Raw genomic sequence first — 13,076 nt, 5'->3', positions numbered from 1 at the left:
CCATCTGGGAAAAAGCTCAAGGCCAAAAGACGAAGGGTGGAGAAGAAGTGAGTCCCCTGCCCAAGCCTGCAGACTGCCGGTCCCTCTGTGTTGCACAGAGCATGGCCCGGGTCCTTTTAGCACTGTCGAGGTCCTGGCAGGTTGCACAGGAATTTCTAAGTACTGATGGGATAAGTAATAATGGCAATCATTGGTAATAACTCATCAGTCCGATGACTAAGGGCTGTACAATTTCTTAATCTGAACATAATAGGAATGCTCAGTAACTATGCCAGTACACCCTCTGTGTATCTTACATGAAGTATTCTGTTTTCAACAGAAACTAGATACAAGCATTAAGAAACTAATATTATTGTCTTAATTTGAAAAAATAGATGTCTGCTAAGGAAGGCAGGAGCCTCTTTTGAAATGGAAAATGTAAACCCCCCTCCCTCTGAATTATTATAATTTTGAAATCAAGGGGCTCCCAGGCAAAGAGATGGGAATAGTAATAATAGTTATTTATTAGGAAAAAATAAAAATTAAGATGTAGTTATACAAAACAACACTGACAGAGTCAGAATCCAACCTGACAGCCTTTGGGTCAGGATGGTGGCATTAGTCCCATTAAATGGTGGCTACAGTCCTCCTGCAGGTGTGTTTTTGTTGAAGCAGTCCTCCTGTAGAAGGGTGGAGTTTTCCTCTGAAGGTCTAGTGGTGGTGTAGATGGGCCTGGTCTTTCTCTGGCAATCCAGTGGAAAAGAAAGCTGCTCCTCTGGAATGCAGTGGGAAAAGGCTGACTGTGGTGTTCCAAAATCTATGATTATATCCAGGTAGGAATGCTTGGCTCCTCCCCTTAGGCGGAGCATCTCCCAATGGGATGATGGAATTTTATCAGCCATGCAGTGACACTCAATGGCCCATTAACAGAAGATATCTCCTGGAGGGAGGATTGGTTATGGAAGAGATAGAGGAAACTGCCCCACCTCTAACCAATGGCAATAGAATACATACCCCCAGCCACATCTTGCCTTTGCAACCTAAGACAATTATGTATTAGGAAATGTGAAAATACAGATTAAATACCAAATTGTCTCATTTCTCTAATTCCTATCCATGTCTTGTTTTCAGAGTGTGTTTTAAGAATCCTCTATTTATCACATATATTTTGCGAATATATATTTTGCCAAGAGTATTTATCAACATTGTTTTGTCTTTCATTAATGTTAGAGACATAGAAATTGCAGTAACATTATTTGCCATAACTGAAATTTGGAAACACAATTTAAAAACCCTATAGGACATAAAAAGTCAGTCCCTGTAAGAGCTAATACTTTGCTCTGTCTCCCAGATCTGTGACAAGGAGTGGCACTACTACGTGGTCAATGTGGAGTTCCCCGTGGTGACGCTGTACATGGACGGAACAACGTATGAGCCGTACCTGGTGACCAACGACTGGCCCATCCACCCCTCCCACATCGCCATGCAGCTCACAGTGGGGGCTTGCTGGCAAGGTAAAATCACGCCCACTAACAGACAACACTATCAGGAGTTCAGGCCAAGAAAGAATCTTGCTTGTCTCACTGATTTTATAGGCAATAAACTGCTAAAAGATTGATGGTATTAAATCAGGTGTATATCCAGAATTGCTAATGAATCAAGTCCAAGGATGAAATGGACAGGATATTAACAGTGGCTTTGCATTTTTGTCACCTGAAGAAATATTGGCTATAGTTTGTCTATTCAGTATGAAAGACTGTCTTCTTTATCTTTTGTCTTCACTTCTTTTAGTTGTTTCTCTTGTTTTCCAGCCTTAAGCAAACTATCTAGATACTAAAGAACTCCAGCTATCTCTTTTCAGTCCCTGCCTTTTATTTTTCTTTTACAACTCATGGCCTAGTCCTGGGCTCTTCATGCTGGATGTATCTCACCAGCAATTCCAGTAATTTATTTGATTCACACACTCACTTTTACCACTGCTGTACACCAGTGGTAAAAGTGAGAGTAAAATAAATCCCAAAGTCCAAACTCTTGAGCCATATGGGGATTTGCTTAAATATTACCTTTCTCTGTTTTCTACCCTTTATAATCCAATTCTTCTCATTCTTTTTACCTGGTCCTTACACCAATTTATTTCTCTGTTTTCTGCCTTATACCTGAAATACTCCTTTTTCTCTGTTTATCTGCTTTTATAAATTTGTCTCCATTACCCTTCCATGTTGATTTTCTACTTACGCTGTCTTTTTTCCACTTAAAAAATGAATTTAAGAAAACTGTAATTAGGAAAAAAATGCTTTAAGGTAGATTGTATCTCTTCCCCACTCTTTCATGTAGTCTCACTTTCTCCATTATCACCTTGTTTACCAATTTGATCTCTGCTTATTTGCAAAATTTGGACATCTTATTCATGGCAGGGATGTTCAATGTAAATAGTACTTGAAGCAAATTCAGCTGTTAGATTATGAGTGGGGTAAAGATCTAATCTTTACTTTGATGGCAACATGCAGAAATGAAGCTGCACTAACCCTAAAAAAATTTAGTAAGTTGACAATATTAATAATTATTGGAGGTGTGATAAGCTGGTCAGCATTGCACTAATCCCTGATACTTGGAAAAGTATAGACTGTTTCTTGTCTAGCTGGTGTTTGCATGTGTTCATTTTTTTGTTATGCAATATTGGTGCAGTACTTTTAGATCAAAGTTCCAGAGTTAGAAAATGCTAATGTCATTGTAAATTTAGTTCTTTTCAGACATGAGTAAATGCCATAAAGGCTGTGAATAATCATGGAGTACTGCCTTCTGAAAAATCACGCTTTCTCTGTAGCTGTGCTAAAAAATTCATTTTAATCCCTTACTTCATATTTATACAAGGTTTTCTGCATAGGTCAACATAAATGTTTTTGTGCATTATTGTATTACTTCTGCCCCTTATCTTCTTTCATCCACACTTAGTGTTTTTGTTACTCTCTAAAAGCAATCTTTAGTGTTTTGGGGTTTTTGTCCTAGAAGTCTTTGTATTGCTGGGAATCCACTCCCTTCAGCCCTCACCCGAATTTCACGTTAATCATGCTGCAAATGCCACGTCTGGGGGCCTGTGGAGCAGTTTACAGTTCCACAGCTCGTTCTGTGAAACAACCCCTGCCTAAGCAAAAGCTGTGCCAGCTTTGCCACAGCCCTGCATCCATGGGGTTCATCTGCCCCCAAGGCAGCTGAGAACAACAACAATAATCTTGCTCCCTCTGCACCTCTGTCTCCTTGTCTCAAATTGGGAAGAGAAGGAATTAGGCTCATATAGCCTCTGAATACAATCTAGCCACAGACTATATTTCATATTTAAGCTGTTAAAAAAATAAAAAGTGGCAATTGTTTTAAAACATTTTTATTTTTGCCTGGGATAATTTGGTGGCTTAATAATAGCAATTCAGGATAAGATTCTTCTTCCTTTTTGGTGAAACACCTGATTTACACTACTGAAATCTTACCTATAGCTGCCATTAATATTTACTGCAATATTAGGTTATTGCACTTTTCATAGTGAGAAAATTTGAGCTCCTCAAAAGTAGAAACAAATTTTCCACCTCATTAAAATGCTAAAATTTAGTAGTACAGTGTGCTGAAGATTCTGATAAGCTATCATGTGTCAGGCAAAAAGATAAACTTTTAATGATTGTGTGAAACAAGATTTCAAGATACTGCTTTTGACAAAGCTTATCATTTGGTACATTTGTTTTGTTCACCTCAAACTATTTTAAATGAATGGTGTGTAAAGTCACCTTGTTAATAAGATTCGGCACTGTATTTCAGTATGTAAAATAGTAATTAATTAACATAGAAAGCAAATCTATTATAGTCAAAGCAATAATTTTCAAGGTTTGTATATTTCAAGAAAAAGAGGCTCTATCAAATAAATATTTTAACTATATATACTTTCTGTGAAGCTGTTACTAAGTCTACTTAAGCTAATACATTTTAGTCAGTAGCAATAGTCTAAACCTCTACATTTTCACATTATAAAGCTGCTTTACAACATTCTGTGGTTTATTTCAGTAAAATATATGCTGATTTTGGTGCCATAAGCCATTCAGGAGTCTTCTTGTTAAGAGGATATGAAGAATTTCCAGCTCTAGTTTGCTAAGACTACTTCCTTTCTTTTCATCAAAGCACTGGCAGAAAGTGTTAGCATCAGGGGCACACATAATCACGGGATATGATTATATGCAGGTGCTTTTATTAATAGCTCTGGGAATCAGGGGTACAAACCCAAATCTGACTCTGACATGGCTTTTGAGCTGAACGTATTTTATAATTCTATTGTTATATAACTTACATATTAATTATTAAACATATATTGTTTTATTGTATACATTGGCATGAGTTTCTCGTGATCTTTTTTAGGTCCTTGACCACAGTTTCTCACTATTATTCTTATGATTAAACAGTAATTATATTTAATTACTAAACAATCATCACATCTAACAATTATATCATTTATCATGTACTAGCTACACAGGTGCAGTTCTAGTAAAGTACAAGGTCTTCATGTACTTAGGGTATTTATTTTTCTTTTCAGGGCCTACTAAGCTTTATTTGCCTTTTAACCCTAAATCCTGCTGATTTTAAACCCTTTTACTATTAAAGGAACACTGCTCTTACCTCTTCCTTCAGAAAGGGCAAGACCTTCTTTCCTGTCTTTACTAAACCACTTACAGTTCTGAGTACACAGCATCTGTTTGTCAAAGTCAAATTATTTGAAAAACAGTCTCAACTCAGACAGGTAAATGAATCAGAAGAAATAACATTCCTTTTTTCTTCACACCCTGACTCTGATTTGCTGACAGCCAAAAGTCATTGTGGCTGTGGGGCAACTGAAGGACTGGCATGGGAGCAGGAGGAGTGTATTTAAAGGACAGTGAAAAATCAAGAACAAAAATTGCAATTTGCTCTGTTAGCACTAATAGGAAAATCTACTACTGCTATGAGGTATTTACCCTCTTGTAGATGAAAATGTTCAGCTCTGGTCTGGAAACTGGAATTGTTCTGCTGCTTCTTTAGGAGCCTGAGTGTCCTCTGGGACACAAGTCACTCCTTGAGCCCTGATTTTTCCACCACTTACACTGGTCCTTATCCTGGGGCTCAGCAGCAAGCACCATGTCTGCACCTCCACCTTGTCTTTCTCAGAGTTGTAGCCTAAAGGGATCTTGGACATGAAAAATTCTTTTCTTTAAAATTATTATTGCCTATTATTAATATTTCAATGCCTGAGTAACTGCTTTCTGACTTTTATAGCCTTGTTTATAGCACTCATTATGAAAAGTTAGGTTGTTTTTTATTTCTAACTTCAGCTGATCAAGTGAAATATAAGAGCAGTTTAAGATCAGTGCTGTTCTCCTGACAATGAAAACAAACTGAATGTGCTATTCTTCAGGCTTATGTGACAAATTCAAATTTTAGCCTATGGTGTGCTCACTTGGTTTGTCTGTGGCATAAGCAAATATCTCCTACATCTTTACCCTTTACATCAGGCAATGTAAAAATCTTGCCTGATTTGTTTGTTCCTGATTTTATGCAGAATTTCTTAAAATAATGTGAGTTGAGTTATAGGATTCTCCAAGAAGTAGGGAAAATTAGCCTTTTTCCTGAAGGGCAGATTCTTGGAGGCAAGCAGGGAGTGAAGATGGTTGAAACAGCAGAAAGCCAGCCTTTAAAAGTGATGGAAAAGACCCTTCCTAGGGTCTGTCAGGCACTGGGTCAAGTTTACTGCAGCCCAGGAAATGGCCCAATTACATAAAACCAAGCCTGGGGAATGGTTCCCAGTTCTAATGACTCTGCACACAAAGAAAGCTGCATGATTTGTACTGGCATAATCATATGAACTTTATCTACTACGAAAAATCAGGTATACTGTATATTACTGTGATATAATTTTCCTTTTTTAATCTAAAACCCTTGGTTCTTTCTTCAGGGGTCTTACTAAAAGGAAGATCTAAGCAGAGCTACCTCATTGATTTAGGGTCCTTCACAGTGGTTAGCCTAGAGTGAATTATTTTTTTGTGCAGTTGATGTTAAGTACTGCTATACTTGAGTTGGGGTGGTTTATTAGAGGGTAGGCGTTTAAGCATTATCTTTAAGCTGAAGTTATGTTGGTTTGGCTACATGTCACCCAGGAGAATTGACAGGTAGCACCTAAGCACAGCAAAGTGCCAGCCTTCATGCATGGCACATCCCAATTTACTCCTTAGCTGGGATTTCAGTGATGTGAGGCCTGGGAAAAGATAAGGCTGACCACAGAGCTAACTGGATTCCTAGTGAGGGCAGAAACAGACACCTGGTACAGCCATTCCTGGAATTAGCCCTTTCTGTACCCTCATGAATTTTGACAGCTTTCTCTGCAGGTACACATGGTTAATTATATAACTTAACATCTTTAAAAATTTGTTCACATTACTGGTGTCATTGATGATTATCAAGGGTGTGATTTTGATGTAGGTCAGGTTATTTAAGGTCAAAGTGCAGCTCTTTCACTAACGGTGAAAGAAATTTTCAGGCAGAATTACTCTCAGAATATCTGAAGGACAAAATTTACCCTCTTACACATCAGCGTCCTAGAGCAAAAGAGACACCAAAGAGAACAGGAGGGAAGTGGATCTGTGTTTGAACTGCTTCTTCCCTGAATGGGTATTAAAGCAGACATGGTCCATTGGGATAGAGCTCCCCAAGGTTCTCATTACTACTTTTTCTTATTTAGCATAAAAATACTTTAATATTTCCCCTTTTGCCTTAAGAGTCTCAAGATATTTTCAAATAATAATAAGGTGCAGCAAGGTGGGAGAGTCACCCATGCTCTGTGGGGATAAAGTGCAGTAGATGATTTTTCCATGGGTCACATAAAAAAGTCTGCATCGCAGCAAGAATAGAATCAGAATTCACTATCTTCTGTTCTTAGTCTCCCTTTTAGGTTTTAACATCCTGTTTCATTCTCCTGAGCAATGCAAACAAATTGTTAGCTTATCCTGGAGCACACTTTACAAGAGCTCACCCCATGAAGCTCTCCTCTGCGTTCATTATTTCTGATTCAGTTTATCTGAGGACATAGCAAATGGACCCTTTTACAGAGTGAGAAACTTCTCCCATTAAACCAAGGTTTATAGATTCCCACTCTGATCCCTTTATTGCTATACATTCAGGGGCAAAAGCAGACAGAGGAAGGAAGCAAGTTATGTGATTTGGTAGTCTGATAATTTTTTAGCAGAAGACAGACTTCCTCATGGGTTTCTCTGAAAAGATAAAGTCTTGAATTCATACAAGGCATTTTGGGAGGCAAGGAGTTTGTGTATGGCTCTTAAAGATCTGTCAGGAAAGTAGTGACACAAGTGAATGGCTTGTCACAAGGTTATGCTGTAGCTTACCATGGCTGTAATTCACTGTTTCACATTATATCTAGCAGATATGTGATATCTGTAGCTGCAATGAGAGGTTGATTGCCAGGTAACTGTTCTTAACCCCTCTAAATTGTTCATCTGGCAGTCTTCAACTGTTTATAAAAACCATTTGTTTTCCTCCATGTATACAAGGAGTCATCCCCACTAAACTGTCCCCAAGACAGACAGACATCTGCAACATATTCAGCTAAAATTAAGTCGGTTACTCTCCTGCATTTGATCTGGTATGTTTGAAATTTCAGGCAGCAGCTGTAACTGCGCCTGTGCCTATTTATGTCTGTGCTAAGAACTGATATTGTAAAGTCTTGCTTTCATTGGCAGCGTGATCCCTCCCCACTCAGGGGTCTGTGGGGTCTCCTGCATGTCCTGCTGGGTGAGTCCATCCCTGGCTGTGCCTTCTGCTGGGCTTGCTGTGAGCTCAGCCATAGCAGTGAATGGCACAGGAGGGAACCAACACTCACAAGTGCTCAGAGGCTTTTAGGCTTCTTGTGGGAGGGAAACACCCTGGCCCCAGTGTAGGAGATGCCTCTAGGCTGCACCTAATATCATGGGACACTACCTGTCAGCATACCCTGATAGCTCTAGTTATCTAGATATTTCCAACAGCAAAAGAGATCAGAAACAGCACAGAAGAATATCAGTCCAGAAAACAGTTCTTATTTTAGCAAGTGAAAAGTATGATGCATGCTACTTTGACAATGACTAAGGAGTGAATTATTATTATAGTGAATAATTATGATGTCACAGTTCCTCTGGATACCTCCACAGTCTGTTGACACCATCTTCCCTTTACAAGAGTTGAATTAATGCCAAAAGCCACCATCCATCCTCCTGCATCTGCTGGACTTCAGTAATGTTGGTGCATGCTGGGTCAGGTGTGAAAAGCAATGCCCAATTTTATCAGCAAGATCTGAACAACCCTGTGGCCTGTGTTCCCTCGCAACTGTGATGACAACCACAACATTTACATTTAAGGAAGAGAAAAAAATCAGTAGCTTCAAACATTTTTAATGTAAGGAATTGTAGTAAGAATAGTTGATAACTAAACTATAGTGTAGTTCCAGTCTTTTTTTGTGTTACAGACATTAACTTAATTCCCTGACAGCAGGGAAGGTTCTGTTTTCCTCTCTTGGCCCTATCATTCATCAGCCTTAACTACTTAACCATCCCCCAAGAATTAACATCCAAGGCATATTAATCCATAGCAATCAATAAACATAGTGTTGAGTGAAACACAAGCTATAACACAGTTGAGGACTAGGTTTTTGCATTCTCTCAGAACTTACCAACATCTTCTTGGAGATGAGCTGTATCTGAGCCGTGTTTCACTTGTAAGAAAGGGCAAAAAGACCCTGACACCAAGTAAGTCCCATGAACCTTGCTGAGGCAATCCAAGTTAATTGGTTATCTTGAGCTCTGAAGAGAAACTGGAGATGCTGTGTTACAGAACTTATAAATTTGCATATACTTGACCATCATTACTGGAGCTCCACTTCATTCTTTGTGTAATCTATTTAGGTCTTCATTATCCCAAAAAGGTTTTTTCTTAGTGTTGTTGCTTAGTGTTGTTTGGTGCCAGAACCAAGAGCTCAAAGTGCCTTAAAGCAGTAAGGGCTGTTTAGGAGCAGTTCATGTCATTTCTCAGTTGTTTCTTAGCAGGTGGTAGCATCAGTGCTGAGTCAAGTCCAGGCAGTGATACTGAGCATCCTCCTGCCCAGTGAAGCCACTGACTCTGAGCTGCCTGTTGGCTGCATGGGGAGCATGAAATAATCCTGCTCAGGGTCAAAGGATCTCTATTTGAAAAATCAGCACTTAGAAGAATTTGGATAATATTCTGTAAAATGTTTCTATCAGCATTAGGTACAGTTATCCATCATGCTTAAACATGCAATGGAATTGTCATGTTCATTCTGAATTAAATATCTTTATACTCATTTAGTCTTGGGAGCTCAGAATTTTAGAGTGACTAGGATTTGGAGATTGGCCATCCTGGGCTAAATTTCCACCCACTGAGAAGTTGAAGTAAAATACTCAAATATCAGATTGCAGAAGCAGATAGCTTTCAAACACACCAATTTAATTTACCCAAATATAAATAAAACATTTTATGAAAGCTAGAAAGCAGGATTTGTAGGAAACTGGCTTTAGGCAATTCCTTTAATTTTAGTGAAAGTTTTGGGTTTTGCTTCCCATTTTTCTTGCATTCGATTTTGTCCATTTGCAATCTAATAATTACTGGTGAGGGGAACATCAGCAGCTAATGTACCCCACTGAGCTGAGAAGATTCTGAAATGCTGAGACAGAAGAATATCAAAATGACAGCATGCTGCATTTACAAGCAACTGTAAGAAGAGTCAGATATAATGACTTCTGTTCACCTTCAAGTTCAGAATTGGCAGGTATATACTTTTGTCTTTAACACTGGGGTAAAAGTTGCTTATGGAAGGCTTATTTAGCAATCTGGTATAAGATAGTATTCTCTCTTTAAATGTTCTTGTTTTTTCATGTGATTAAAAACTGGTGTTCTCAGTGCCCTGGATGAAGAGACACATCCTCTTTTACACATACAGTGATGACAAGAACACTACCGCAGGGTTAGTAATTCAGCAAGTTAATTCCAGGAAGAGCAACAAGGATATTCATAGTCTACAGTGTTAGGTGGAAGATAAAGAGAAGTCCTTGTTTATCCTGGCAAAGGAAAATGATACAGATGTATTCTGAGTGCTCACGTTTCCAGTTGGGAAACCACCTCAAGGGTCAGTGGTTGGTGTAGGGGATTCCGTGGGGAGCTTCTGTCTTCTGAAGAGTTTAGAAAACTCAGGCAATATTCTCAAGAATAGATTAGGTACAGCTGTATTTGTCTCAGGGCTGGGGGCAGAGTGCCTCATCCCTTCATGTCCGTGCAGATTCTGTTCTTGGTTGTTCACATGTATTATCTCAGCCTGGATCACGCTGTCACCACCATGGCCACGGTTCTGCAGATTTTCTCTACTCCCAAAGTATGACACTGGCTACTCCCAGCTATTTTCCACTCACAGTTTCTTGAAATACTTGGGGATTTTTGTTTAAGTTGATAGCCTCTCCGAAGCAAAGATTATGTCACCTCCTTTACAGTCCAGTCTTGATCTCTGTACCTGCACAAACACCTACTTATTCCTGTGAAGAGGGTGTGTAAGCCTTGTTCTTTTAAATGCTCAATGTTTTTGTAGTGCATGCATTTTCAGAGTCTTTTAAAAACTTATTCCTGGAAACACTCTTATTGCCTTCCATGCTTTTATGTTGATGGCTGGACAAATTACTTTAAACAAGAATTATACATCTCCAAGATTTAATTTAATACCTCCTTGTGCACAAGCATTTCTTAAGTGTGGCTTGGGCACACTTAAGTGTGTCTTGAATACACTGCGTATTTAATGATTTATAGGCAAATACTGTATCACTGTTAATGAACTAGAAATGTAATTTTAAGTGCTTTGTCAAGAATACCAGATAAGAACTAGTCCAAAGTGGAAGAACAATCAGTATCTGTTCATGGATGCTTTGGTTCATTCTGCTTGTTTCTGTCAGGCAAAGACACAGCACTGAGTTCTTTGTTCTGGCTTCTTGTCTGATCTTTTATATACATTTTAATGAGTGTATTTCAGATTTAAATACATTCATAGATCTGAGCCTGCATTGCGTCAGAATTATTAAGACCTACTGGCAGACTTTCTAAATTTCAAAGCTCCAGGATTAGTGTTGGTATTTTAGCCTTTGAACTTGCTGTCTTCACAATTTTGTAGTGATATGAGAATATGAAACTTCAAATAAAATGTGATTCCTTCTTCTTCTGTAAGATCTTACATTATTTTGTCTCCTTTAAAGGAGATGTTTGCTTTTTTATTTTTAATTCAGCATACCTTTTTCTGTCCAGGTATATTACTGCTGTATGTGTGCTTTTAAAGACAATGTAAGCAGATAAATATAACAGTATTTTGGCTGAAAAGCCAATGTCCCCATAATGTACTATTTATTTATAGTTATAATTATAAATAATATATATATATATTATATATATAATTAATCAATATATATTTAATAATACATTAAATAATATATAACAAATGATATGTTATTATAATATATAATATATAATAGAATAATACATTAATAATAAAATATAATAATATATAATAACCAATATAATATATTTAATAATATAATATTACATATATATGATTAAATAATTACCAAGTAATTGTCTTGGTAAGTATCAGAAAGGCTAAACTTTAGCTGTTGTATACATGAAAGTTTCTAGGAAATCTCAAAAAAAAAAAAAAATTCTGCCCAGAGGAAATTTCCTGTGTAATGGACAAATGAATGAGAGTGGACAAGAATATCTTCCCTTGGGAACCTTCCTTTGGGGTAAGAAAAAGAGAGGCAGTTTATAGTATAATGTTAAAAAAAACAAAACAAAACAAAACAAAACAAAAAAACAAACCAAGAAAACCACACAAAAAACCCCAAATAAACAAACAAAAAACCCCTTCCTACTTCTCTGAAGAAACAGCCTGCTTGGACACCCCTTTCTTACCAGTACACCAGTGTGTATTTTCTTCACTATATAAGATAGCTTGAGTCTTCTTCATAATGCTCATCCTGCAGAGACTGGAAGTGAGGGTTTTCAGGCTTTTAGGTAACAGCAGCCTTAAGAAAATCTGCCACTTCATCCCAATCAAGCTCCAATTCACAAAGTTCAAGTTTGAGCTATCTTGCCTGCCAAAAACATATTGTTTGACACTAAAGCTACAAACACTGTAGAGATGAGTTATCTACCAATTACAACACTTTATCAACAGCTTGTCAACTGCTAATCCAATTAGTCTGCCTGGCTCACTGTTGTGTGGTTTCCTTGGTCCTCCCAGGCTAGAGGTAGGCAGTAACTCACATGCACTGAGAGAGATAACACTGCAGGAAAGACAAGTTCTAAAAATCCTCCTAAAGGAGGATGATCACTAAGTGTCCCAAGAGTAATTGAAATGCCATGATCTCTGGAGCAGGCAGTCTGTAATCACGTTTTATTGACAGCTCCTAAAGATCAATCTTCCTTTGGAGCTGCCTAGGGTGAAACCAAACCGAGCTGTCTGCAGGGCCTTGTGCAACACAAAGGACCAGACCTGGTACCAAATGATGCACCTTGGGTCAGGGACAGCACTCCCAGCCTCTCAGAGAGGGGCTGTGCACAGGTCCCTGCTCACTGCTGGAATTCCCAGAATGTCCTCAGACACAGCCCAGGGAGTGTGGCAGTTTGTATACACAGAGCCACCACTCTCAGCACTCTCAGCTCATCTGGTACTGTGTTCCTGGGAGGACAAAGTCAGAGGTAGTTGATCCTATCATGGAACTCTTGCAAATACTGTTTTTCTATAAATAAATATTCGTCTTTAACATTTATTAAATTAGTGTTAGAGTACTCGAGTAAGATAATTTTTAAAAATCACCTGCTTCCTTGTATACACTTGTGAAGCCATGCTTCACCTCTGGGTTTGCTGTCTCAGCTTTATAAACACCTGAATACAATCCTGGGAAATCAAGAATCTTAAAGACAGCCTGCTACCAGACACCAACCAATAACCCACAAAGACATTCCACTCTACCACAATAAAGGAGGTCTCAAAT

At 38.3% G+C, this 13,076-nt stretch overlaps 1 protein-coding gene across 3 annotated transcripts in view; it reads left to right on the top strand.

Annotated features, from left to right (window-relative positions):
• Positions 1-13,076, top strand: part of CLSTN2 (calsyntenin 2) — a 339,467-nt gene that overhangs the window by 306,725 nt on the left and 19,666 nt on the right. For all 3 annotated transcript variants that reach the window (XM_077785560.1, XM_077785559.1, XM_031505652.2), the window contains one exon: positions 1,331-1,493. In XM_077785560.1, coding sequence (XP_077641686.1) covers positions 1,331-1,493 — 163 coding nt within the window. The remainder of the gene's footprint in view (positions 1-1,330; positions 1,494-13,076) is intronic.

This window comes from Lonchura striata, chromosome 10, assembly GCF_046129695.1.
Source record: "Lonchura striata isolate bLonStr1 chromosome 10, bLonStr1.mat, whole genome shotgun sequence".
NCBI classification, from domain to species: Eukaryota; Metazoa; Chordata; class Aves; order Passeriformes; family Estrildidae; genus Lonchura; species Lonchura striata.
The sequence above is the reverse complement of the archived record's forward strand: the minus strand, read 5'-3'. Positions and strand labels throughout refer to the sequence as shown.